Source organism: Embiotoca jacksoni, unplaced genomic scaffold (assembly GCF_022577435.1).
Source record: "Embiotoca jacksoni isolate LCO1_2020_lvr unplaced genomic scaffold, fEmbJac1.0.p SCAF_21, whole genome shotgun sequence".
NCBI lineage: Eukaryota > Metazoa > Chordata > Actinopteri > Embiotocidae > Embiotoca > Embiotoca jacksoni.
This window is the reverse complement of record NW_027185352.1, coordinates 11,117,894-11,144,141: the sequence shown is the minus strand read 5'-3', so window position 1 is coordinate 11,144,141 and position 26,248 is coordinate 11,117,894. Positions and strand designations below refer to the sequence as shown.

The 26,248-nt window shown below is 42.8% G+C and overlaps 1 protein-coding gene across 1 annotated transcript; it reads left to right on the top strand.

Moving 5' to 3' along the window:
- The first annotated feature begins 1,388 nt into the window (after positions 1 to 1,388).
- On the top strand, positions 1,389 to 24,846 carry LOC138202672 (protein phosphatase 1H-like). Its single transcript, XM_069156922.1, has 10 exons — positions 1,389 to 1,954; positions 9,090 to 9,279; positions 11,233 to 11,604; positions 13,650 to 13,762; positions 13,985 to 14,069; positions 15,336 to 15,454; positions 18,867 to 18,930; positions 20,748 to 20,855; positions 24,031 to 24,182; positions 24,566 to 24,846. The coding sequence occupies exons 1-10, from the start codon at positions 1,719 to 1,721 to the stop codon at positions 24,711 to 24,713; spliced, it is 1,587 nt and encodes a 528-aa protein (XP_069013023.1). The 5' UTR covers positions 1,389 to 1,718; the 3' UTR covers positions 24,714 to 24,846.
- Positions 24,847 to 26,248: the final 1,402 nt, after the last annotated feature.

Sequence of the window (26,248 nt, the reverse complement as noted above, 5' to 3'; positions counted from 1 at the left end):
ATTTCATGAGAAAAGTTAAATGGGAGTCTTTGGAGCCAGAGCCTTTTTGGAGCCAACCCCCAGCGGCATTCGGTAGTGTTGCAGTTTAAAGCCCTTCTGCATTGGCCTCATTTTTCATACCCAGAAGCTATGTCCACTATTATACTGTACAGTCTGTGACTCACGCATAGTAACTAGCAAGCCAAGCAATTTCCCAAAACTTTAGCATTACATTTTCTTTCCTATTTTGCCTTTTATAGCACCGCCTACTGGTCATCTCAGGACTGACAATGCAGAACTGTAAAGCGCTTATTTTCAGAAGGAAAGTGCTTCTTGCACTGTGAGCTCCTTTCAGATGTTCTTGGGTTACTACGGCCTGTGATGGCTATTGGACTGATTTACCGTTAACCAGCTGTCAGCCTTTAAGCTGCTCATCCTCCGCTGTAAGAAATATCTATCTTTGCTCGCCCTGCACTGTAAAAAATATCAGTCTCACCAGGCAATTTGGACTCTTGAGTCTTCAAATCATATATTGCACAGACGCCAAATCAGTTTCACTTTAAAAAGCTTCTCCAAAGTAACCATAACACTTCACCATGTGCTGCCAAGTAGAGACCGTGAGGCTCGTGCATTAGTGTGATATATAGTGAAAAACAGAAGAGCAACTCTTCCTCAGGTGACTGAGAATGTCAATGTAGGGTCGTCTCGGCAAGAACAACCCGTTGACAGTAACATAGGGGGGATATTATGGTAGAGTTGCGGTGCATAAACCCCTTATTACAAAGAATTCACAGTTGAGAGTTCAGTGGTGCAAAAACCACAGACTCTGATCTATAGAGATGTGGAAAAAAAAGATACATGGTCAGATAAGTGTCATCCCTCACCATATGAGTGAGCCTGAGCATGTGTGGCACACACCAGGGGAACAGTGGGCCTGAATACTTGAACCCCACAGTTAATGCATCTGGTTATTGTAAGTCGCTTTGGATAAAAGCGTCAGCTAAATGAAATGTAATGTAATGTAATGGTGGCTTTTTTTTTTTTTTTCTTTTTTTTTATGCTGGCATGGTTTGGGTCCACTTGCAAAATCAATACAATGGGAATTGTATGTTATATGACCTTTGCAGTAACCAGATCTCAAGATTTTGGATCAGCATGTTAGACGGTGCTCTCCAACATCATCATCAAAAAAACAAAACAAATGAGGAAACGTCTTTTGGATGAATAAATTTCCATCCATAAAAATCCAGAGACTTATATAGAGTCCTTTTACTAAGACACTTTATTAGTTTTTCCTATTATTTGCCACCTATCTCGAGATGGCACATTTAATCCTTAAACCCATCCACAGTGTGGATATTTTTTGCAGTGTGCATCATTGGTTGCATCACATGACCCGTTAATCTTCTGTGTATTTCCGCGTTCACGACGGCCGAGCTGTTATCAATGACTGTCCATGGAGGTGTGCAGGGCAAAGATTGTACATAAAAGCGTGCAGGGTTGCACCTAAATCATCATCGCTGCTTCCTCCATCCTCCGATCCGGCTGCGGCTGCTGTTTCCACTCTGAATGAATGAAACCCTGACCATCTGAGGCTCGACTCGCTCTCCGCCGCCGCCTCCTCTTCTCCATCGAGCCTCTCGTCGACCAGCGCGGCCGAGCTGGGGGGGAATCCGGGGAAAGGCAGCCGCGGCGCCACGCACCGGCCGACGGACACCCCGCCGCGACGCGCCACCAACATGCTCACCCGGGTCAAATCCGCCGTGGCCGGGTTCATGGGTGGAATCATGGCCGGGGGCAGCTCCGGAGGAGGCGGGAATCCCGGTTCCGAGATGCCGCTGAAATTCCCCTACATGAGACCCGAGTTCCTTGGACTCTCTCCGGATGAGATCGAGTGCTCCGCGGATCATATAGCTCGGCCCATCCTCATCCTAAAGGAAACCAGGAGATTACCGTGGGCTACAGGATACGCTGAGTAAGTAACCTGTACGGCAGCTGCCCTAAACTCCTATATTCTTCTATGTGTCAGTGGGATTTCACGTAAACCACATGCGTTCGGTACCGTGAAGGCCCAGAAGCTGGCAGGGGCTCACCACAACACTTTATTTCATGAATGTGCTCCTTCTCGGGTTGATATAAACACGCTGTTACACCTACACACATTCAGGTCTGATTCATCGAGAACAATAAGTTGGATTCAAACTGCACCTGTTGTGACCTCCACCCATCTCCTGCATGGTTTTGAATCCACGCACCAACCTTTTGCCTGCAACCTCCGGCCTTTTAAATCAAATCTGACCAAACGTGTGTGCCTTCAGAAATGGATAACCGCACATCCAAAGGATCACGGCCCTCACGTGCAAGAGGATGATGCACCTTCTACCAGCAGTATCTGGGACATAGTCCGCAACAGGGCTCGGTTTATGGCTACTAAAGCTGCGATGGAGTGTCAAGATAAGATATATATATATATATTCCTGGCTTGGAGGTCCAAAACTGGCTGACTCGATTTTAACTGACTCTGAATGTTGATGGCGGCAGGGCAATGGAAAGAGCAGTGAACAATCTGTGCTCTTGCAATGATGTCACATATTACACACCATCTTTACCTCACTCCACCACACAGCTGATATATAGGCTAAACTCAGAGAGATCAATGGCAGAAAGATACAGTGGTTTCTAAGTCTTGACAACATTTACTCCATGTTCAGCTTTTTTCACCTTGTGTTGCCAAAAGCCTTGATTATTATGCAGAATATAACATATTATATGTGCATAATCCCCGAGGATGGTGATACTATAAATGTATGAAGTATATTAGCAAATCTTTACACGCAGGGCATGCATGGTAAATAAATAGTAACTTCTTGTGAAAGTGGAGACGGGCACATTTGAGTCTAGCTCAGTAACAGCCAACTCCAGTAGATGGGTATGTTACAAATGCACAACATCTGCGGGGACAATTACTACTATGAATTTCTGACATGATGATGATCAGCATGTTGCTGAATGTGTATAGCCTGAGGGCCCCGGAGTGTTTATCACGAGAAATAATCCTGATCACCTGTCTGAAACACTCGGCAAAATGGAAAATATCCAGGGAGTTGCCTTGGACACTGAGCGAAAGGCGTGGTAGTTCATACAGAACCGCATGATACAGAACTATTTACAGAGATTACTTTACACATCTCATTGTAGTTATGCTGCATTCTTTTGAACACAGTGACTCAAAAACACTGTGATAGACACAAAACCCACATCACAGCCTCCCCCTCTCACAGAATACATGATTCGATTTTGAAGAAGCTTCCTGTGTTGTTCTAAAAAATTAAAAAAAATGTCTGGAGAAAAAAAAAGGCAGCACAAGATTCTTTTAGCCGTTATCAATTGATCAGCTGCTTCTTGCTGGCCACCATTTCCTCCCTTTGGTTAACGCTCTTCTCAGGAGCTTCTCAACATTTTAGAATAGTTTGTTTGTACAGTCAAGTTATTTCTTCACTTGGTGGTTTTGTGATTTTTTTTTTTTTTTTTTTTTTTTTTTCTTTGATTATTGAAAGAATAAATTTACGCGATTCAGTATGGGAGCAGACATTGATTGCCAGAAATATATATATATATGTATATACTCTTTTTTTCTTCTCTCCACAGGATTGTAATAAAGTAATATTGAGAAAAGTAAGGAGATTTCCTAAATATTTTAAGGAGAAATACTGAATATAAATTGAGGCAAGCAAGCACACTATTACTCAAATATTGTTTGTTGAATAACAAGGCAATAACAAGTTTGATGTAAATGGAGTTTGCGTGATCTGTAATTAGGTCCATGGTCACATCTTCCATACTTTCTCTACGTCCAACACGCGCGCGCACGCACACACACACACACACACACACACACACACACACACACACACACACACACACACCGCAGAGCGATACAGAGCATCCATGAGACGTCTCATGTGGATCAGTGTGGTTAATGAGTTCAACTCGTATCAGCATTTAGTTGTAATTAAAGCTTCCTTTGTTCTCATTACAGCAGCCTTTTTCTTTTTCTTGCTCTGGCCTCCTCTAGACACTGGCAATTGATGAGTTTATGACTACATTTTTGGAATAATTCAAATGTCAGGATACATTTAGTGGTTTAGTCAAATATTTTGTCGTGTCATAAATTTACTGTTAAGCTTAATAACGATGCCACTCGGAAAAAGCATCGAAAAAAAGCAATAAGTCTTCCTTATTGGATTTGGCGATGTTTAGTAACCTTAGCCAGACTTTGCTACTTTTCCCGTTCGCCAAACACACACATCAGTCCTCGTCCAGAAAGCGAACCCACCTATTAAAAATATCAATAATAAAGCATAAATGTAATCCCTGGTTTGCTCGTAATTAATAGTGTTTAAGATTATAAGTAGCCAAACAAGAGTTTATCCTGCTTACTATGGCGAACTGGTCGGCTGTACACTGCAGCGCAAGAACAGCGCTGCCCCTTACCTTCCACATGGGTGAACAGCTGGTGAGGTTTCAGACCGGAGACGACGGTACACTGGAATCAAAGGTTGCCCCCATTGCCTTGGTCGAAAGTGACTTTCTTGCTCGGCCCAAAGATTTGACATTGAATGACGCCAAGAAAAAAAGAACTCGCTTAAGTTGCTCTATTAATAGACGGGGGGAAAAAAGCGGAGCAGTTTGCAGTTTGTTGGAACGACGTGACCGTTTTATACGTCTCTTGTACGATGGTAGCCGATCGAGGAAAATGGCTTTTGGGCCACGGGGGTTTTTAATTATTGCAGTTCCTGTGAGTGGCCGCAGGGAAAGACTAGCAGCAAGATCGAGTGGTGACGCCATATTTTCTTTACGCAGCCGTGGTTTTAGATGTCAAGCCTGCTCCGGCGTTAGTGTTTTGGCACAACATCTGTATATCCACCGAGTGCTTATTTACCCTGTCGCATACTTCTTTAAGTGAAAACGAAACATAAAAAGGTCAGCAAGAGACCGTTGGCTAGTTAGTTACAACCGAGGTCTGCTGTTTCAGTGAAATCTGCAAATGAGTCGGTGCTTATCTACCTGTGTGTGAAACCAGAGGCCCATTGTTGCATGAACTGCTAAGAATTTTTGAGCGGTGAATTTGCCACCGTTATCATTGAAAACTGCATATAATATGTACCATTCTCAGTGATGGTCCTCGCCCATTAGACCTTCATAGTAAACCCGTTCATTCCTCCAGTCCAATTCAAACTCTCTAATTTTGATGTTGCATTTTCTTATCTTTTACTTTCAGGTGGTTTTGCAATCTCGACCAAAACTTGCACGAAAACGTACTAAATACGGGCTTTCTGAAAAAGCACTTTATTGAACTCGTCGCTGTTTTGCTGTTATTGTTCCTTTCATGCTTCGAGTTAACCAGAGGCACAGCTTTGAACCATTGTACTTCACCAAATAATTATTACATCCCTCAGGTCGCTGTCTAGCCCAGAATCTGTTGCAGCGGATAGATAAACAAAAAGGCCATTAGATGTCTGACAATGGAGGGGAAAATTAGGTTTTGTACGTAATGGCAGGAAAAGTAATTGTTCCGAATCACACACAAAAAAAAAAAAAACTTGATTGGCAGGGAAATTAAATAATTCTTCCTGCAAATGGTGAAATGAGGACAAACGAGTTGCAAGAGTACTTCCAATCACATGCACACAATAGGACCAGCTGCACCTTTCATGAAACACGGTGGGGTTATTGAATTAAATGGACTGTTGTTACAGAGGATGATAATTGTTTTCCTCATAATTTTACACCGGGGTTCAAATGTGCACGTTCCTTTTTTCACATATAAAATGTGCAGCACATGATCTCACATGCACAGGTCATCACATTTTTGCGTTTGTTGACAGCAGATTAAGTGAAGCAGACAAAGACTTCCTGGACTTCAGTGTATCAAAAAGCTCCAAAAAGTGCTTGACGCGTCAGGATGTTTTCATACTATAATAACTCAGAGGGCACCTTCTGCTGTTATCATAGGTGCTGTGGTAAATAATTCAGGATTTAAAGCAGAGCTGAGTAATTATGGTGAATACCTTCCCCCGAAACCAGACGACTTTTATACTCTGGTTGTAATGTGTCATTCACCATTTACGCAAAGTTGTATCGCTTGTAGTTCAGGAGTTCTCTCAGTGCCACGAAATTAAACGTGGCAAACCGTTCCACTTTTATCGAGTTGTGCTTCTTGGTAGTTATTGCTTCAGGAGGCCGGCTCCATCATTGGCTGCAAACTGGACAGCCTGGAAAAGGTGGTGGAGAGGAGGACGCTGAGGAAACTATTATCCATGTTGGATAATCCTGACCACCCTCTCCACCACCTGCTGCAGGGCCAGCGGAGCACTTTCTCCAAAAGATTCCTCCAGCTCCGCTGTCACAAGGACAGATACAGGAGATCATTCCTGCCCACTGCAATAACATTGTACAATAACTCACCTCTGGCAAAATCCATCACAACAATAACACCGTTGTCTGTTGTCTGTTTTTCTTGGTTGTTTAAACATAAAAATAAATAAAAATAAAAAACTTTGCACTATTGTTTGGTTAGTTTTAATTTAATTATTCTATAATGAGCAATTTAATGCCTAGTCTTGTCCGACCAACTGTCTAAAACCCAAAGTCGGTTTATCATTGAGACCTAACAAAAGCAACAAAAGTAAGAACCAAGTTCAACCAATCAAAATTGTACCTGGATCATTTTATGCAGATGGCCGAATGGATTATTTGACCAATCATTTTAAGGCCTAATAACAACAAAAGAAGAGAGTAAATTAGGAGGCAACATAAGCATATAGAATACACATTCTTTTTTGTGTAATAAATAATAATATATATATTAGTAAGGAATCAGCTTGAACAGGCTTTTTGCTGCTCAACACTTTCATATACAAAAGCCATTTAATCGCTGCAAATTATTATAAAAGACAAAATCATTTTTGCCCTCCGCCCTCTTTCTGCCGCCACCTTCTCCTTCTCTTTGCTGAACCCACATCCACATTTTGTCCATCATTCTCTTTGTCTCTCTTTCAAATTCATATTAAAAACAGTGTGGCAACAAATAATTGGGACATACATAAACCAAACAGTGATGGATCTAATGATAAATAACTGCAAAATGTTAGATACATCATATAAACCACCTGAATGCCTAATAATTTACATGCACACACACATATATATGTATATGTATCCGAGGTTAACAGGGATTTGAGCCTGAGGACCAGACTGCTGCCTAGCAGAAAACAATCCACAGTCTGTGTCTATAAATAGACATGACAATTTTTCAACTCGCGCACACACACACACATTCAACAACAGCAGCCCCCGGAGACGTCTGTCAGACTGGCCTGTCTCACTTCTTTTTTCTTTTTTTTTCACTATCTATTGGGAACCCAGTGACATAAGATAGCCTTAGCTGTTCAGCAGCCGGTGTAGTGACCTTTTGAAATGGCCAGCAAAAGGATTATTGCTGCAGATTAGGTTGTTTGTTTATTTTAACCAGAAAACCCATGCCTAATGGTTAAATAATATCTTATATTCTTTAAAGCTGCTTTGATCAAAAGCTGTGAGGGTCCTTTTACAACCCGTGCCCAGTCTCGCCGTCCTCATCACAACACTATTGGTGAACACAGTTGAGCATTTTGCAGCCAAAGAGCCAAATATTTCACTCGGGGGTTAATGGAGTTCATCGGGCTAAAAGAAGAGTGAGTATCGGACTTTTTAAATGTGCCAGAAACATGACTCCAAATGTGTCATATCGGCTTGGTGCGTGAACAATCTGCAGTTTTGCTAACACTTCTGTCATATCAAAGAAAAAGGTGACAATATGTCAACGGCGTGGGTTTTCTCCAAATCCCACCACAGTCCAAAGACATGCGTGCAAGATTGGTTAATGATTATTAATTGGCTTTAGGTGGGTAGACGGTTGTTTATCTGTCTGTGTTTGCCCTGTGACGGATTGGGAACCTGGAGATAACGGATGGTTAATATGTCAGTGTTGTGTCAGCTTGTCTTTGCTGTCATTAAGTGGGCAAAAAAAAAAAAAAATCCTGTTATTTCAGGTTATACTTGTTATTGTATTAAAACTCTTACATTTGGCGATGACTTTGACAGTCTGCGCCTTAGATAGCATTTGAGGACTTTCGGTAATGCTCATATTTTTTCTAGGCAAAAAATACTAGGTGGATATTTTATAGGCATATTATTATGTTTTTCTGGTAAAAATGTTGTGAGCAGTGGGGTCTCCAACCTTTTTTCCTCTGAGAACTACTTTGAGTAAATGAACGTGTTCATGTTTAGCAACATTTATTCACACAGCTGAGCTCCACTCTAACCAGCTGAATAAGTTTACATGTGAGCAATAACAACTTACTTCTGAACAAACACGTACTCTCCTGTTTGGAGACCCCGGTGATGCAGGGTTTATACAAAATCGTATTTATTGAGTATGAGGCAGTGGATAAAAAAAGAAAAGTGGTTTCCCACACTGATTGTTACAAAAGCACTAAAAAGAAACTTCATGAAGACCGTACAGTTATTATACAACTGTCTTTAATTTATAGTGGGTAACATTTTTGTTCTGCATCGTTAGATAAAGGCACAAATAAAGTTAATTAAGACTGCAGACGCACGCGGTACGCAGCTTTGGGCGCGTATGTACAACTGCACACAAACAGAGACTTCTTATTCACCCAGAAGCGACTGTCCTGATATATCAGCAGAGCAGAGCAGGGCCACAAATAAGCGGGACTGTTTGATCTTAATCGGGAGCATGACATGAAATGTACTGCTTCTCTGGGTGTGCAGAGAGAAACCGCAGGTCAGAGACTTAATTGTTTGCGACCCTGCAGCGAGCCGCGCTAACCACGAAAGACTGCTCCGCCGTTTCATCCGACAACAACCATCTGATGTCGCCTTTCACTCCATCCATTTGTTCAGGGCCACAGCTGGGAAGATGACAGCAAGAAGTGGTGCATCTATTGCTTGTAGCTGCAATGCTGAAAATACGTTGCCAAATGTGGTTTTTATATAATTCCTCTGAATTGGCTACGGACAAGCCTAAAATACGCCTCTTTCAGGGTGATTAATGCTGGCAAGAGCGCGCTGAATGAAGACCAGGCCTGCTGTGAGGTGGTAGTGGCCAGAAGGAGGCCAATGAGCTACTGCCCCCCCTCCACTCCCAGCAAGACCCCCACCGCCAAGAGACGGAACTCCTTGCCCAACGGAGAGGGCCTGGGGATGCGAATGGAGCACAGCAAACTGGGAGAGGTAAGAATAACCACGAATACACGCTCCATTGAACGCAAAAGTATGCACACAAGCGTATAAAGTGTACAGACATAATGCATTTCGCTCTCAGGCGTAAGTGGAGGAGCGACACAGTTGTAAACCACGACAGCTCATGTTCTCATTAGTAAAGGGGATATTTCTGTTGTAGCTGCAGCTTCGCTGTTCCAACGAAATATCACATCCTACAGATGTCTTTTGAAGATTTGTCATCGTTGTTGTTGTCGTTGTCGTCGTCTGTCTTGCTGTAAAAATGTCAGACACTGTAACACTCTGAGACAGTTACACTAACTTTCTTGCCATGAACTGGATGAGGACTGGTACGCCACTTTATTGGCCATCCATCATGCAGTTCGACTTTGTTCAACGCCTCCTCCGCAAACTGGTCATCAGTCAACGAAACTGTGGGGACCTCTCCGTTAGAGACAGATCGTCAGTCAAGTCATTTTTGACTGGAGTTCATTAAAAAAGCGTGTGTCTGAACTATTTTGTTGCTGTGGTTACGCCCTCTGTGTTGGTGTAGGAAAGCTTGCGTGCAAGTCTTTTATGAAAGCCAAAACAAAACATTTTCGGGAACAGATATAATGTAAATGTATGTGACTGTGGCACAGACGTGACAGCTTCTCCCAGCAGAGAGAGTGAGGAGGTTTGACCTCTGCAGCTCCTACACACTACTGCACTGAATGAGTCTCTTCTCTCTGATGACTCACCCATATTACAAGCTCAGCTCTCAACATAAGTCATTTAGCTGTTTGTTTTATTTTTCTCTTCTTCAAATGTCAAAAATGACATTATCATAAATTGAGTTTAGTGTGTTAACCTGAAGCTTTTATTTATTTATTTTTTTTTTTACATATTTTGGTCACAGTATTCAGAGAATTTGTAGTCTTTTGAGAATTAGTTTTCTTTTTTTTTTCTCATTTTTCCGTTCTTTTGTATCACCTGTCATCAGTCAAACAGTCGTCATAAGGGGGATGACTTTCCAGTTACAGAGAATGATATATTTTAATGTCACATGGGTGTGGTTTATGTTTAGAGAGATGTTTCTGGACAGCCTTATTTATGGGGGAGGCTGTGGCTCAGACGGTAGAGTGGGCTGCACACCAATCGGAAGGTTGGTGGCTCAATCCTCCTGTCCACATGCCCAAGCGTCCTTGAGCAAGACACCGAACCCTAAGTTGCTCCCGATGGTGTACCATCGGTGTGTTGTAAGTCGCCTTGGATAAAAGCATCAGCTAAATGTAATGTAATATGTGTATGTATGTAAATGGGAGTCCAGTGTTGAATGATTTCTGTGCCACTCACCAGGCTCCAAATGTAAATGCGGTGTTGATGTGTTTTTAAGGTTCAGTGTGTAGGCGATTTATTGGCAGAAATTGATCCAGAAGTTAAATGTTCATTGTTTATAATCACCTGAAACTGAGAAACATTGTTTTCATCACAATAGAATGAGCCCTCATATCTACATAGGGCGCCATGTTTCTACAGTATCCTAGAAGGGACAAATCAAACACGGGCTCTAGAGAGGGCCTTTCTTGTTTTACATGCAAATCTCTTAAACGCTGAGGGTGAGGGTGAGGTTGAGGCGAGGAGTGTTCAGTAGGTCTGTCACTTTTTCCAAAAATTACATTCGAATAAATATCAAATGACAGAATTAATTCACATTAAATTGAACTGGAAAAAAATCCAGTATCAGTTGGGCTCTAGTAAGTAATGATTCTGAATGCTGATCCTTATTGATCTTCTCCATGGAAACTCTGATCTGGCAATGACAGTCAGTCGATGAGATACTGACTAGTGGGTGTCAAAATATCAATTTATAGTAATATTAATTCATTATTCAAATTATTTGTCACGACAACATCATTTATTTTGATTATGTTTGATTACGTTGTTGATTTGCTCTTGCCAGCTTAAAGTTTGATTTGTTTGCAGGACAGTGAAGGACTCGTGTTCCACTACTGGGCCTTGTTCGACGGCCACGCTGGTTCAGGCGCAGCGGTAGTCGCCTCCCGCCTCCTGCAGCACCACATCGCCTGCCAGCTTCAGGCCGTCATAGAGATCTTGCGCAACCTTGCCTCCCTGCCCCCAACTGTGCTGGGGGAGGAGCCTGACATCAATCCCTACCTCCAGGGGAACACCCCAGGCCCTCACCGGGGCCTGAGCCGGGCTGCCTCCCTACGTGGGGCCACGGGCCCACAAGCCTCCCCATGCAGCACCCCGCCTCCGCCACGCTTCTTCACTGAGAAGAAGATCCAGCATGAGAGCCTGGTGATAGGAGCCATAGAGAACGCATTCAAAGAGATGGTGAGAGACGGGTGGCAAGCTTCCGCACTCAGTGGAAATCACGCTGCCATGCCTCATTCATTTATATTGTGGGAGTTTGGCTGACACACTGATGTAGAGTGTGGGAGGGTTAATAATCATGCTGTTTAATCAGCCTCTTAGTGCACCACACCTGTCAGGTGGATGCCTTATCCTGGTGAAGCGTTCAGATTGCGCACCCCTTTCCAGCTGACTTGTACGACGAACCTTTTGCGATTTATGTTAACGAACTGAAAGCTTTACATGAAGAAGGGAGGGGTTCGATTAAAAACTACACTTTAGGCTCTTGGAAGCAGCTTTCTGACCATTTACAGATGAAATATTTCATCCATGGATCGAGAAAGTAATCCTTAACTGCCAGGAATGACAGTAGGTTGCAATTGCAGCTCTACTTAAGTTCCTCTCAGTAGACCAAATTAATTTTAACAACTGCAGATTACTAGATGAAGCCCATGAAGGCTGTTTATTAACTGTGCTTAATTGGGTGTAAGATATAGCTCAAAAAAGCATCACGTGTATTTTTCCAAATTTACTGAAGGAGCCAACACAGCACAGATCAACAAAAGCTGCTGAATGCTGTCATTATAAGGACGTATGCTGTACTTCCAAACTGATATTCTGACCTGAGGACAAAAAGGCACACATACATTCCCCAACATACAAGATGCGCACAGATTATTTTCAGACCCATAACCGTTAGAGCCTCTGTTCACACCTGATTTGGACAAAATGGCATCTGGCACCACAGAGCTGGCCGATGAAATGATGGCTCCTGGTTAAATGCCACTCAACCGCATTAAACTGGGAACTTCTGTCACCCTGTGGAGTTCAAAGGAGGAATTTGATAAATATGCAGCCAACAAGTAGCTTTCTAATTAAATGGAATTTAGCGGAAATTCTAAAAATCACAGGGCTACAGGTGCAAATTACATTTTTAGGATACTAAATGCATCACAAACGTTTTAAACTCATATAGAAAATCTGCCATCAATATGTTATCCAAAGTACTTCTATTAGTTATGGGAACCATCATCATTTTCCATCACTGTTTAGTGTTGATGTATTTTAAACTACAGTTTACATAGTAGTACCACTAGATGGCAATGGAAAGCAGTCCAAGCAGGCGAGGTTAGACCCTCCAGTACCCAGATTTAAAAAAAGAAAAAGAAATCCTTATGAAAGCTCTTAAGATTGACTAACCCATGCAATACCTGTCCCCTAAAAGAAGCACTGTTACACATTTGACATCCTTTGTAGAATATTATCACTGCATTAATTAAAGCTGTGGCCTCCACAGTAAAAAAAACAACAAACAATAATCCACTCTTTTTAATACCTGGAGGAAAAAGCTGCTCCTCAGGAAGCGCAGGCTGCAGGTTCCTGCAAAGAACTGCAAATCTGAAGAATGAAAATAAAAAATAAATATTCCTCAATCATGGATCATTTAGAAACCGCATACAAATGGTCATTTCCATAAAATATGTATTATGAAATGAGAAGGGGAAAAAAAGGAGCCATTCTGTCAACGTACGCGCTCTTAAACGTCTTCATGTACCACCCGTACAGAGCTTCTTGAACCGGATGATGCCAAGTCGAGAGCCAAACCTTTTCACATATCAATGTCTACATCATTCAGGCAAAACAAGTCCTTGTTTGCTGACACGCGGTTGACAAGAGGTTCGGGTTAAACCGATCAATAGTCTAAAACAATACCCACACTTCGTCTGTCTTTCTGAGAATTTGATCAAACTTGCTCACTTTCTGTGTCCGATTATTTTTTTTTCTCCCATCTTGCTCCTTTGGCCTTCACAGCCACAGTTACAATCTTGCTGAATAAAAGTCGTCTCAGGCTACATATTTAAACTCTGCCTACGTGGGCCGCTCGCACTGTGGAATTGTAACTTTGTTGAAGTTTTTTAAATTTTTTACTGTAACGTGGGTGGATGTGGAAGATTCTTGAAGCTTGTCTCCTTACATGTCTCATTAAAGACGAACAAAACTGTGTCTTGTCTTTTCCCCTTTCCCAGGATGCCCAGATCGAGAAGGAGAAGCAGGTTTATAGCATCATAGGAGGATGTACCGCTCTCACTGTAGTTTACCTGCTAGGAAAACTTTATGTTGGGAATGCAGGTGACAGCAGGTACGTTTGATTAGGTTTGGACATGAAATTAAAGGGTCTGTGAAGGAAGGGGTAATAAATACACTGTAGCTAGTAAGCCAGAGGGACCCAAAGATATACAAAGGCAGTACGTGGACCTGCTGGGACAGAGACAGCAGCTTCAACCAATGGAGCGTTGTGTTCTTTTTAAAATGTAAGATTACATTGTACATTGCTTTACCAATATTTTGTCTGTGTCTGCAGGGCTATCATTATTAGAAACAATGATATCGTTCCCATTTCGACAGAGTTCACACCAGAGTCAGAACGGCAGCGACTCCAGTTCCTGGTAAGAAAACTCTTTAATATTCATTTTCACGTTCAAAAACTGCTTGGTTAGGCTTAGGTACCAAAATTATTTGGTTAAGTGTAGGCGCCAAAACTACTTGAAATTGAAAGTCCTGTGTTTGTTCCATCCAACTGTCACATGCCCTCCTCCTTCGGCCTCATGGTCAATGAGCTGGCGGGAAATGGCACCTTATCCATATCTCTCCGACGCCAACAGTTTTGATAACGGGTCAGTATTTGACGCCCTTTGAGCAAGAACTGGCTGAATTTTCTTGTGGAAGTACGGTGATGCAAGACAGCTTGTCTTATATACATATGTATAAATGTGTATAAGGATAATCAGAAAAAGGCATATTAGTCTGAATCTACACACTCCTCACAAATAACTTGAGATACCAATAACCTGAATTAAATGTGCTCATTTTATTGACTAGAGAAGTTGTGTATTGTTGACCAGTTTCTCACTGTGTTTCCTCTACAAGAAGCACGCTCAGCAAGGCACTTCTTGTCAATCAGTTTCCTTTGGAGCTGTGGGACGTGAAGAAATAAAAAAACAACCCCAAAAATGTAGAAATTCAACCGTTGTGACGACACTCAACAAGCTTGTCAGCTGAGAATAACTGACTGAGAATGACCTTTTTATTAGACAATGACAGTAAGCAGTCAGTCATGTTTCTGCTCTGCTGTGTTTTAGTTTGATTTGATGAATGAAGGAAAGGAATGCGTCAGACGAAAAATTCTATGAAACAGTTTTGTTTTGTTCAGACCATGAAAATCTCAATACTGGTGCTCTTTGGCCGGCTTACAATAGCTGCCAAGGAAAATTGGAGTTTTAGTATTTTACTGATTTTTTTTTTTTTCCCCCTTCACAGTAGATCCTGACAAACACATTAGCACGGAGTATATTATCAAGCAGCTTATCTCTAGATGTATGGGTATTGGCACAGTCCATAAGTATCATTAAAATGCAGTAGATGCTTTGGGTAGTTTCAAAACACTTGCTTCGTTTGTCCACCAAAACACGAGTTGGTTTATTTTTTAAGATGTAAAATGTGCCACCCAGTTCATACCTTGGTCACATTTCTTTAATAACAAACTACAAAAGTATTATTGTCAAACTGTTTATGCTATATGTCCATGTCTAAAAAAAAAAGGAATGGTGGACACTATATCTTAAGAGTTAAGTGACAATGGGCAAAAATGATCTGTGAAATCTGCCACACATTTAGCAGCTTGACTGACTTGAATATTGTTGTCCGTCCTCCAGGGTTTCATGCAGCCTCACCTGTTAGGAAATGAGTTCACGCACCTCGAATTCCCCCGGAGAGTTCAGAGGAAGGAAGTGGGCAAGAGGATGCTCTACAGAGACTTCACCATGAACGGATGGTACGTTTGCCCTCCTCTTTTTCGTTTTCATTTCGCCATTATCATTTTCACTGAGCAGACCAAGCACTTAAAAGACTCAAACATCCTCAAAATGTCTAACGTTCTGAGATTGCGAACCCAAACCGTCTCCAGTGGCATCCATATTAGATGAAACAATAATCTGAAAAAGGTTTAATTTGTTTTTGGCACTGTGGCCCCGATTCTTTCCTCCTGCAAACCCTTTCCTGTCTCCTTTACTGCTGCTGACACTCTTGTATACCGTGTGAGCTGAAGAGAGCAGGAGGGCGCTAATGAGGGAGCAGCCTAACCTGATGTGATATAATGATACAGCAGGGATGTATGTGCAATGTTATGTGGGTTAGCCGTCTGACTGTGGCTGCAGTGGGAGCCGGTAATGAGATGTGCTTTTACTGACACACTCACTCACACAGGCAGGCACATACTGTACAGTACTGCGGTGTATGATGTATATTTCACAATGAGAGTGCCCCTCGGGACCAGAAATGTGCCTGCCAGGATGTGTCACAGCATCAACTACTGTTGTGTTTTTCTTCATATCCAAGAAAAGAAGAAATTTAGAGTCATGTTTTGTATTTTAAGTCCATACCTTGCAAGACAGGATACATTAATGGCGTGAATTCAGTAGTCAAGTTTTGGCGCCGATACCAAAACTGTAGTTGCATCTTCCTCTGAGAAATGTTTCCACACCGATACATTTTTATTTTAAAACGGCATTTTGTAACAAAAGCAATCTGCATGCACACAGGCACTTTAAGATAATCCCCATTCATACTAATACACCTGAAAACACGTCACGTGACTATTCACAACACAGAACATGCCACCTAAAACCAATGCCCATCAGATTCTGTAACCTGCAGCGTTGGTTCGGTTTCGGCGTGAGGAATGAAACTGTCAGCAAAAAAGTATCAGGGCAGGTCAAAGAGCCGGGTGGGTCACCAAGTACGGTGCAACACCAACGCTCCGGGTAGGGCTAATGACACTGCCAGATACGGGAGTTGTCAAAAACTAGTTTAAACAATAGCTTGCCTCCTGCGCATTTATGTAGTCGTAGCATTATGCAGAATTTAAAGCCCTAAAATGGAATCATTTGAAAACGCTAAAGTAGTGTGGATGCTAGGCGTAAACCTAGCAGAAGTTATGCGTTTCAAAACGAGAAAAAAAAAAAAAAAAAAAAAAAAAAAAAAAAACACGTTTTAGTGTGACCGTAGCGGAGGTGCTATATCTTGTTGAATTTTCAGTGATTCACAACAGGGAAAGAAAAAAAAAAATCAATAAAGCTTCACATTTCAGAAGCTGGAAACACATTTCACATGTGAAATGCAAATGAAGACAATACTGAAAAGCTTTCTCATTCAGAAGCTCATTTGCTTTTGAGATTAAACAGTGGGGGGAAAAAAAGTAAGCACAGTCTGTGGTTGACTGTATTCTCTCTCTCTCTCTCCACCAGAGGTGTTAAGTTTGACAAGCACGGCTATGAGCGTGGCTGATGGATAAAGAAGCACTCTCTCTGCCTCTTCAGCTCAAAGGCATGCAGGCAAAAAGCCAGGCAGAAAGAGCGTGTTGCGTTTCAGTCGGGGGAAAAATACACGACTCGCTTTTTGGAGACAGACAAATGGGCGGAGAGGCTCATGGACCGACAGATGGAAAAGACCCTGGTCAGATATGAGGCCGTTTGAAGTTGTAGATATTCTCCACTGACTTGTGACGTCAAGCCTAATGTAGCTAGTTCAAGTCCATCAGCGTCAGCCAGAGTCTTCCTGTCTGACATCAAAGCTCCATTTCTAAATATGTTTTCAGATCCTCTCCCTCCATTTGTGCACTTGTGAACTAGTTTTAGGTTTTCGCTTATGCATTCCAAGATTCCCTTCCTCTCGCTTTCATGCTTAATATTTCAGCAGCCAAAACACTTGTTTTTGCACTCCAGAGAGATACTTTGTCATCGAGATGGAAGCCAAATCAAAAGCCTAAAAGAAGAATGGCATTCGCTTTGTTTCTAACCTACTGTACATGTTAATTACTAAGCAAGGCAAGTCTGACAATTGCAAGAATAAAATGGGACAAACACGCTGCCATTGTGTTTCCTGTCGCTCAGTACGAGACTGTGTTTATTTCCATATCTTCATTTATTAACATTTTATTAGCAAACTACAGTATGTAGAAATGAGTGTAAGGAGTGCTACTTATCTTGTAAAAATAAAAAAAAAGTTCTGGGGGAGCTTTCTGGAGACTGACGTCATCGCGGTTATCTTGGTGCGGCCTTAGAGACGACATTTTCAAATAGAAAGACCATGTTTCAAACAGAGGTGTCGAGTTGGAAAGACATGGGGATTTACCAGGAAGGGGCAGTCAATTAAAGCCACTTCATCAAGTTTCATAATGGCCACACGGGCAGCTGAACAAGCTGTACAATATTTAAAAATGCACATAAATTTTGTTTTGTTTAACATGTTGGGTCACCCATTAACACCTGTAGGCAGTGACGGAGGAAGATTCGAATTAATTCAGACATTTCTTTCCACCCAAGAAATATTTTCTCTTTTTAGCTTGGTTTTGGTCTCCACCAAGTTGTAAAAGAAATGTGTTGGCCTCAAAGAGAGGTATATTAGTGGCATGTTTGATTTGATTGACATGCCCGTGATACACTTTCCTGTATAAGTGGCCAGGGCATAGTGTCTTAAAGTTCTCAGTGAAATCCACCCCTTCCTCCAAATATGGTCACTTCTGGCAAAAAAAAAACCCAAAAAACTCAAAATGGCAATATCCAAAATGTCAGACTCGAGGCTTCAAAAACAACGGGTGACATCGTATGTGAAGTCACATTGAACTTGACTACCATCTTCTGTATTTTAAGATGCATTGCTTTAAGTGCTCCATCTCGCAATGGTAATGAATGTGAAAAATAATTAGTGGATCTGCCTCATGATTCGCATCAGCCGCACGGCTCCTGGGTTCTTCCGTGAGACAAAATCTCTTTGAAATCGGGCCAGTAGTTTTTCCACAATGCTCCTGACAAACAAATCACACCGCAAACATTAAAAAAAAAAAAAAAAAAGTGCCCAGTAATCCATCAGGTGGAAATTGGCCTCGTTTGACGTACATCTGGTTGAGTAATGATGCACCTGAAGAAGAGGTTGTAGAACTAGCTCTTTGGAGATCTGTTCCAGGGACAAAATTTCTCTTCTAGCCAGTGTGACACAAAGATAGCATTTAAGATACAATAATTAAGGGTGTCCTTCTACTCTCCACTTGTGTACCTCCTTTTCAGTCCGTGTGTGTGTGTGTCAAAGACAGATGATGTACCCATACTTTGAAAACTGTGTATATCAAAGAAAATGAGAGAGAAAAATTCACTTTCTTGGTCTTCTTTTTCTTTTCTCTCCTCACTCAGGGCGTACAAGACCATAGAAGATGAAGATCTCAAGTTTCCACTTGTATACGGCGAAGGAAAAAAGGTGTGTGGGTTTGACTGTAAAAGTATGCGTGTCTTTTCAAGGCTCTGTACTGTACTATATGTCTACTCTGGAATTCAGAGCTGCAGAGAAAATCACCAGCTCCAAAATTGTCAGTCTGACACACACACACACACACACACACACACACACACACACACACACACACACACACACACACACTGACTACATGCCTGCCAGGCACTCAGTGAGTGGGTGAACACTTGGTCTCAGATGTGCAACACAGTGTGTGCGAGAGAGTACACCCTGACTAGACGAGAAGTACCTTCACTCAGGCAGCACCGCTACATTACCCCCCCCCCCCACACACACACCACACCACACCACACCACACACACACACACACACACACACACACACACACACCACACCACACCCACACACACACACACACACACACACACACACACACACACACACCCCACCCCCACCCCCACACACACCACATCCCACACACACACACACACACACACACACCACACACACACACATACACACACACACACACCACACCCCCCCCCCCACACACACACACACCACACCACACACACACACACACACACACCCCACACCCCACACACACCACATCCCACACACACACACACACACACACACACACACACACACACACACACACACACACACACACACACACACACACACACACACACACACACACCACACACCACACCCCACCACACACACACCACACACACACACACACACACCACACCCCACACCACACACACACCACACCCCATACCACACCCCACCACACACACACACACACACACACCACACCCCATACCACACCCCACCACACACACGCACACCCCACGGCCTTTGTGAGTTGAGCAGTGAAGTTAATCCTCACTTGGATAACCAGGGGAAAGAGATGAGAAGAAGAGACCAAAAACACTCCAAATGAATTGCACAAAAAGCCTTCAACTCTGTCACATCTGTTTGTTTCATATTTTCAATCAATTCAAGAAGCGACGCCAAAAAGGAAAACGGCCTCTGACGACCACACAGCACCAGGGTTGCCTGATGAAGAGCTCCTGAATTCAGAGAGCATTCACAACACAGACTTTTCACATGACAATGAAAGAGGGGAAGAGCTTGCCAAAAAAAATAAAATCACTAAAAGAATAGCTATACTTTCCAGAAAAAAAGACATTGATGGGATGACACAAATTCTGTCATTTACTGCAAAACAATTTCCATATGTGTGTGTGTGATTTTCCATTTGCACCAGCAACATATTTACTTGTTTGTCCATTTAACTAAAAGACACTGCCAAACTTGAGCTTTGTTTCAGCACACTGTACACCAATTACCAGCAGCTCTGTCACCCACTGACAGTGCCCTCTAGAAGTGTTTTGACAGTCCAGTGAAATTTGTTGATCTGACTCACTTGTATTTTTTTGATAATGGCGGCAGCAGCTGCATGAATTCAGAAGACAGATTCTGTCTACATACAGAGCAGTTTCTTCAACCCCGCTGGGCGGACCTTTATCCCACAAGACAATGACCAAGCTGGGACCCCCCGTGACCCTGTTCAGGATACCGCGGGTATAGATAATGGATGGATGGAAAAACTGTTAAGGTCTCAGACTGGTCAACTCAGCTTCATGTGTATTTTAAATGGCATGACATTTGATCACAAATTTTCCTCTGCTTTTATACTATTTACTGGGAAGCAACAGCAAGACACAGTCACCCAGTGTTAAAAGACACAAATGCTTTCCAAGAAGAAGTACGTGTTGGTGCCTAAAGTAAAAACCATTTGTGTTTTCCAGGCACGGGTGTTGGCCACCATCGGTGTGACCCGCGGGCTCGGTGACCACGACCTCAAAGTTCATGACTCCAACATCTACATCAAACCGTTCCTTTCCTGTTGCCCCGAGGTAAGCGCTGCCACTGCAGTTAACCTGCGGACTTTTTTGAGAAGGTACATTCGCTTTGAAAGTTTCTTAAATTAGACGCACATAGGGACGCTCTTCGGTGAAATGTTTTATTGTGGATTGATTAAGATCCCTTTTCTTTAACAAAATAAACCAATTTGAAAAAAAAATGTAAATAAAATTGTCAAGAGATGTTTTGGAGATGAATGCTTTTCACGGGACAGCAATGAGATTTTAATTGTAGTTTTAATAAACTCTGAGATCGACATTTAAAGAACAGCAATATGGGGTTATTTTTTTAAATGGCATCAGTTTGTGTCCTGGATGTGAAGGAGCCAATGCGTTGTACACTTTCTTACTAGTGCCTTTTAAAGTAAAGTGACATACTCATAGTCTGTATATAAAAATGGACAGAGTTTCTGTGTCTGAAAAGTGGAACCAAAGCAGAAGTGCCTTAATGTGCAATACCACTTAGGGCCACTAGGGGCTGGCTCAAAAAAAAAAATAAAAAACCTTCAGTCTTACAGTAGGCGCCTATTCAAAAAAAGCACCAATGTAATCTCATAGTTAAATGAAAGATGAGGCCTGACCGAGAAGCATGTTTTTGGCAGTGTCGGGTTTGATTGATATGCCTGGGGTGCAGTCACGTTGCTGGTATAGATGGGCGGGGCATAGTGTCCTCAGGATCCCAGTTAAACCCCCCCCCCCCCTTTCTCGCTCCTTCTGAGCTCATCCAAATATGGTCACTTCTGACTCCAAAAAAACAAAAACAAGATGGCAACAACCAAAATACCAAACTCAAAGCGGGTTAGAAACCCACCGGTAACTTCACAGCAAGTTGTCACTTAGACATACTGTGTTTTAATGGCTCATTATCTCAGAAGATAATAGACACTGAAAGTACAAAAGAGAAATCTGAATTCGGTTCCCATAATTGAGCCCGGACGTCATTTCACGTTTCCAAAAAACAACACAAAACCTGGTGAACGGGGCTTCCTAGTTGGGAAACTAATCAGCGCTGCTCATGTGGGGGAAATAAAACAAAAAGCAACAAAACAATAAAAATAGGTACAGGAAAGGAGGCTGTGAGAGTTCAACTTCCTGCCCACTAAATCTATCAAAATGATAGAAAAACAGAAGAATTGTACCCATTCAAACAAAATATAAGGTGGGAGTCACCAGGATGGGAAATGGGATATAAATGATCAAATTAAATAAAATTAAATAAACTTTCACACTTCACACGCACAGTCGCTCCCCAAAACCACACACACACACACACACACACACACACACACAACCGAGCACCAAACCAGCCACTTGAGGGAGAACATCACAGGTGCAGCAAATTGCCCCTGATGAGGTTGAGCGCGCATGTCTCTACGAGTCTACTGTGTTTCAAATGGTGATATGTACAAGTATATTTCTCACACGGTGAAATACAACAGATATTAGCTCACTGCCGTCGTCTGCGGTGGTGGATTGTGGTCTGACATGTTAACCTCCCCGCAATATTCCCTGAAAGCCATTCGACTTTACAATCAAAAACAAACCTTTTCTCTCAGCTGTCCGAATCAGATGTTTCCTTTCTCCTTCGTGTCACGAATCGCGACCCGCGTACGAAAGGACGGGCGCCTCCGCGTGACTGGCCACGCTCCCACCCCTGCACACACATATATCTGCACCGCGGTCTCCAGGAGTAGCGTTTTTTTTTTTTTTTTTGTTGCCGCCCCCGTCTGAACCAGGTCCTCCGCTGCTGGAGAACTTGAGCTCACCTGTCCGACTGTCTGCCACTGGTTTCAAAGCGCTTTCATCTTCTGATGTAGTTTGTCTTATAGAGTTTTGCATTTTTTTATTTTTTTTTTTCCTCCCCCGAGCTCTCTGCTTGATCTTTAATTCATTAATACCGGGGGTTCACACCAGGTTCACGTGGAAGACTTAACTCCTCTCGACGCTCCTCTCTGCGTCTCACGTCTCACCAAAGCCTCTCCAGTGGGTTCTCAAGACGGTCTCGGTAAAGGGAGGCTGCATTGAATTCATTAAGTCGAATGAACTTAGTAACTCGAGCTGCGTTAGTCGAGCGCACTCGATCTTTGGGAGAAATCTTTCACTTGGTGCAAATTTAGTACGTTCAAGGTCTTAATGTTTTTGTCATGTGCTCGGTGGTACGAGTGCGGTCGCTGGCATTCATGGCGGCTGCTGCATTATCGTTAAACCCGTCCAGCCCTGGGCTATTTTTTTTTTTTTTTTTTTTTTTTTAATTTTGACCAGGAAAAAAAAGAAATCTTCCAAATTTAGTCAGTAACAGCTGCAAAACACTGAGGCCAAAACTGAACAACCTTGGGCTCTGTGGATAAGAGACGCTGAGGAGGATTTTGAAATGCAAGTCCTTCACCGGGCCACAGTGAGATTTGAAAAAAAAAAAACGCCCAAGCGGAAACTGACATATTTTATTTCTCCCGAATCAAAATGAAAACTTAAGAGAGTCATTAGAGACTGAAGCTGTGCTAAAAAAAAAAAAAAAAAAAGAAAAATTCACAACTGCAACTCTACTAATTGTACAAAGTGCAACATTTCAGTCTTGCAAAACGGGATTAGCTAAATTTAGAGTTTCATTTCACCGTTTTGTAATGTGTTTTTAAGAAAGAAACAACGACCTTGAATCAATTGATGGATTGTTTTGTATTATTTGGTGCATATTTATTATGTAACGTGCATACGGAATGAATACATTTATTTAAAAGTCCTTTGATTCTACATTCATGGTGCCTTTAAAAAAAAAAAAAAACGTATCCGGGGACCCCAGATGGACATTCTTGGCTCACCGCGGCTTATTTATTGATTGGTTTGGTTTGACGGTGAATAAATGAGTGTTAGCATTGATTAGTGAGACCCGGCCTTGTACTTGAATTCTTCTTCTGTTCCTTTTTATTCTTTTTCATGTTCATTTGAAATGAATATTTGTTACTTATTAAAGATGGGAGAAAATAATTCCATATTTCAGCCGTGACTACGCGATCAAAGTAATAACAGAGGTTGGTGTCTGCAGATAAACAGGCCGATGAATAAAATGGTAAAAAAAAATGTTGACGACCTAAAACATGACTGCGATTTAACTGATGAGGACTTCTTTATTTTAAAAGAACTTCTTGGTTTTTTTTTTTGGTTTGTCACGCAGGTGAAGGTGTATAACCTGACGCAGTACGAGCACGGTGCCGATGATGTTCTGGTGATGGGCACCGACGGTCTCTGGGACGTCCTCTCTAACCAGGAAGTAGCCGAAGCAGTCACCACCTTTCTAGCCAACTGTGATCCCGACGACCTGCACAGGTTGTTGTTGTTTTTTTTTTGCTTCAATTATTTAAAATTATTATTACATAATGTGAATTCTGGAATCTGCGCCTTCCGTGCGGCACAGTTTATTCATTAGATTCGCATTTGCGTTTGCACGTGTATCGGCATTTTCACACTTTTCGCCCGAACGTTTTGGCACGTCGATGCGGAGAGGGTCGAGCACCGCTTCGCTGCGCGAAGCCCGCAGACGGCAAATTTCAAACGACAGACACCCGTTGTGAATTCTGAATTTCAAGACGGTGCGATTACATTTTAAAGAGGCTTCAACAAAAAAAAAACATAAAATTAGCCACACTTTTTTTTTGTTTTTTTTTTTAACAACGCCGCCGCATTCATTGTCGTTTCTTTCCTTTGCCCAGGTACACGATGGCAGCACAGGACCTGGTGATGCGAGCGCGTGGCGTGCTGAGAGACAGAGGCTGGAGGATCACCAACGAGCGTTTGGGCTCCGGGGACGACATCTCGGTCTTCATCATACCGCTGATGTACGGCAACCGCCAGCCCTGAGGGGCCCCGCTGCGGTGCAAAAGGACCCGAAGGGCCTGTACGCTCCAAAAAAAAAAAAGCATTGATTGGTCCAGAACCCCGAATCCCCCTTTCAGTTCCCTCTGCGGCCTGCACATTCATTTGGCTTCCTCAGACGGGGAGGAGGGGGAGGAGGGAGGGAGGGAGGGAGGGAGGGAGGTGGGGGTTCAAGTGGAACTTAGATTCGCCGGTGCTTCACTTCTCCACAGGGTGTTCAGGATTTGGTCACCGCAGGGCAACGACAGGCCAGAGCGTCCGTTTACATCTTTTTTTTTTTTTTTTTTTAAGACGGGACAATTTGATTTCATTCACGTCGCGAATCGACGCCGTCAAAAAGTACGTTTGCCCCCGAGGGCGTCGCACGTCGACGCGACAGCGGTTCCAGAGACTGGGCGGAGGTGACTTTTCCTGAACTTCCGCCGAGACGCGAAGGCTAAAATAGGCGACAAAGCTACCCCCTCTCTCCGTCCTCCTCTTCGGCTCCGTCGTTGTGCTCGTCGGCTTCTCCCCTCTCACCCCTTTCCTTCGGTCCTCTTTTCTTCTCTTGTGCCGTACAGTCGAGTTGTTTCATGTAAAAAAAAAAAAAAGAAGAAGAAATACCTCCCCCGTCTGGCGGACGCGGACCGCCGAGCTGACGGGTCGGCCGCACTTTCCGTTTGGCCGCAGTGTGGCTCCGAAGGATTGCCGAAGAACTGCTTCCGAGCCCGCCCGCTTTCAGTTGCGTTTTGAGTCTCGACGGCCGGAAACGGGAGACTTTTTAAAAAAAAAAAAAAACTGTGAACACGTTGGCTTCCCGATTTCGGTCGCGACGTTTCCTCCCCGGATTCGCCCCGTCGCCGCCACGCGACACCCTCTTCCAAAAGAAAAACGACTGCCGAGCGCCTCGACCGGTTAATTCTGCACTGGCGACGTCGTTTTGTCTGTGCAAGCTGCCCCGTCCGTTGAGATTCCCCTCTTACGCCGCCTCGATTCCAAAACGCTGTTTCGAAGCAAAAAACACATTAGTGCGGATGCAGCCTGGAACGTATATGAATCAACAGCTGGGATATCGTTTAATGTGGTTTATGAAGAAAAGTTTGATACAAAAACCGGTCATGTTAACAACGTGCGCAGCACCAAAAAAAAAATTTAATATTTAAATTATATACAATCTTGCGTTAACTTGACTTGACATTTCGCCGAGGGGTTACTTTCTTTTTAATATATTCCGACAATTTAAAATAAATAAATAAATAAATAAAATCAGAGAATTGGAGAACAGAAATACCGCTGTTGTATCTTTCTGTTCAATGTGAAGCTCAAGACAGGAAACCGTTCGCTGATATTAGTGCAGGCTGAAAGCAGGGTGAAACGGCAAACCTGGCTCTGCTCAACAATAAAAAAATAAATAAATAAATAAATAAGCTCTCTCGACCTGTAATGTAAACCTTAAGTTGTTAAATCGGTGTTTTCAACAGAGCAAAACCTAACTTTCCTTTGCTTCCGGTCTTCAGCATTTGAGGCTGACGTACCCTCGC

Coding starts and splice junctions, on each gene's coding strand:
- LOC138202672 (XM_069156922.1), top strand. CDS start 1,719: ATGCTCACCCGGGTCAAATCCGCCGTGGCCGGGTTCATGGGTGGAATC. Junction 1,955..9,089: donor TGGGCTACAGGATACGCTGA/GTAAGTAACCTG, acceptor CGCCTCTTTCAG/GGTGATTAATGCTGGCAAGA. Junction 13,763..13,984: donor GGGAATGCAGGTGACAGCAG/GTACGTTTGATT, acceptor CTGTGTCTGCAG/GGCTATCATTATTAGAAACA.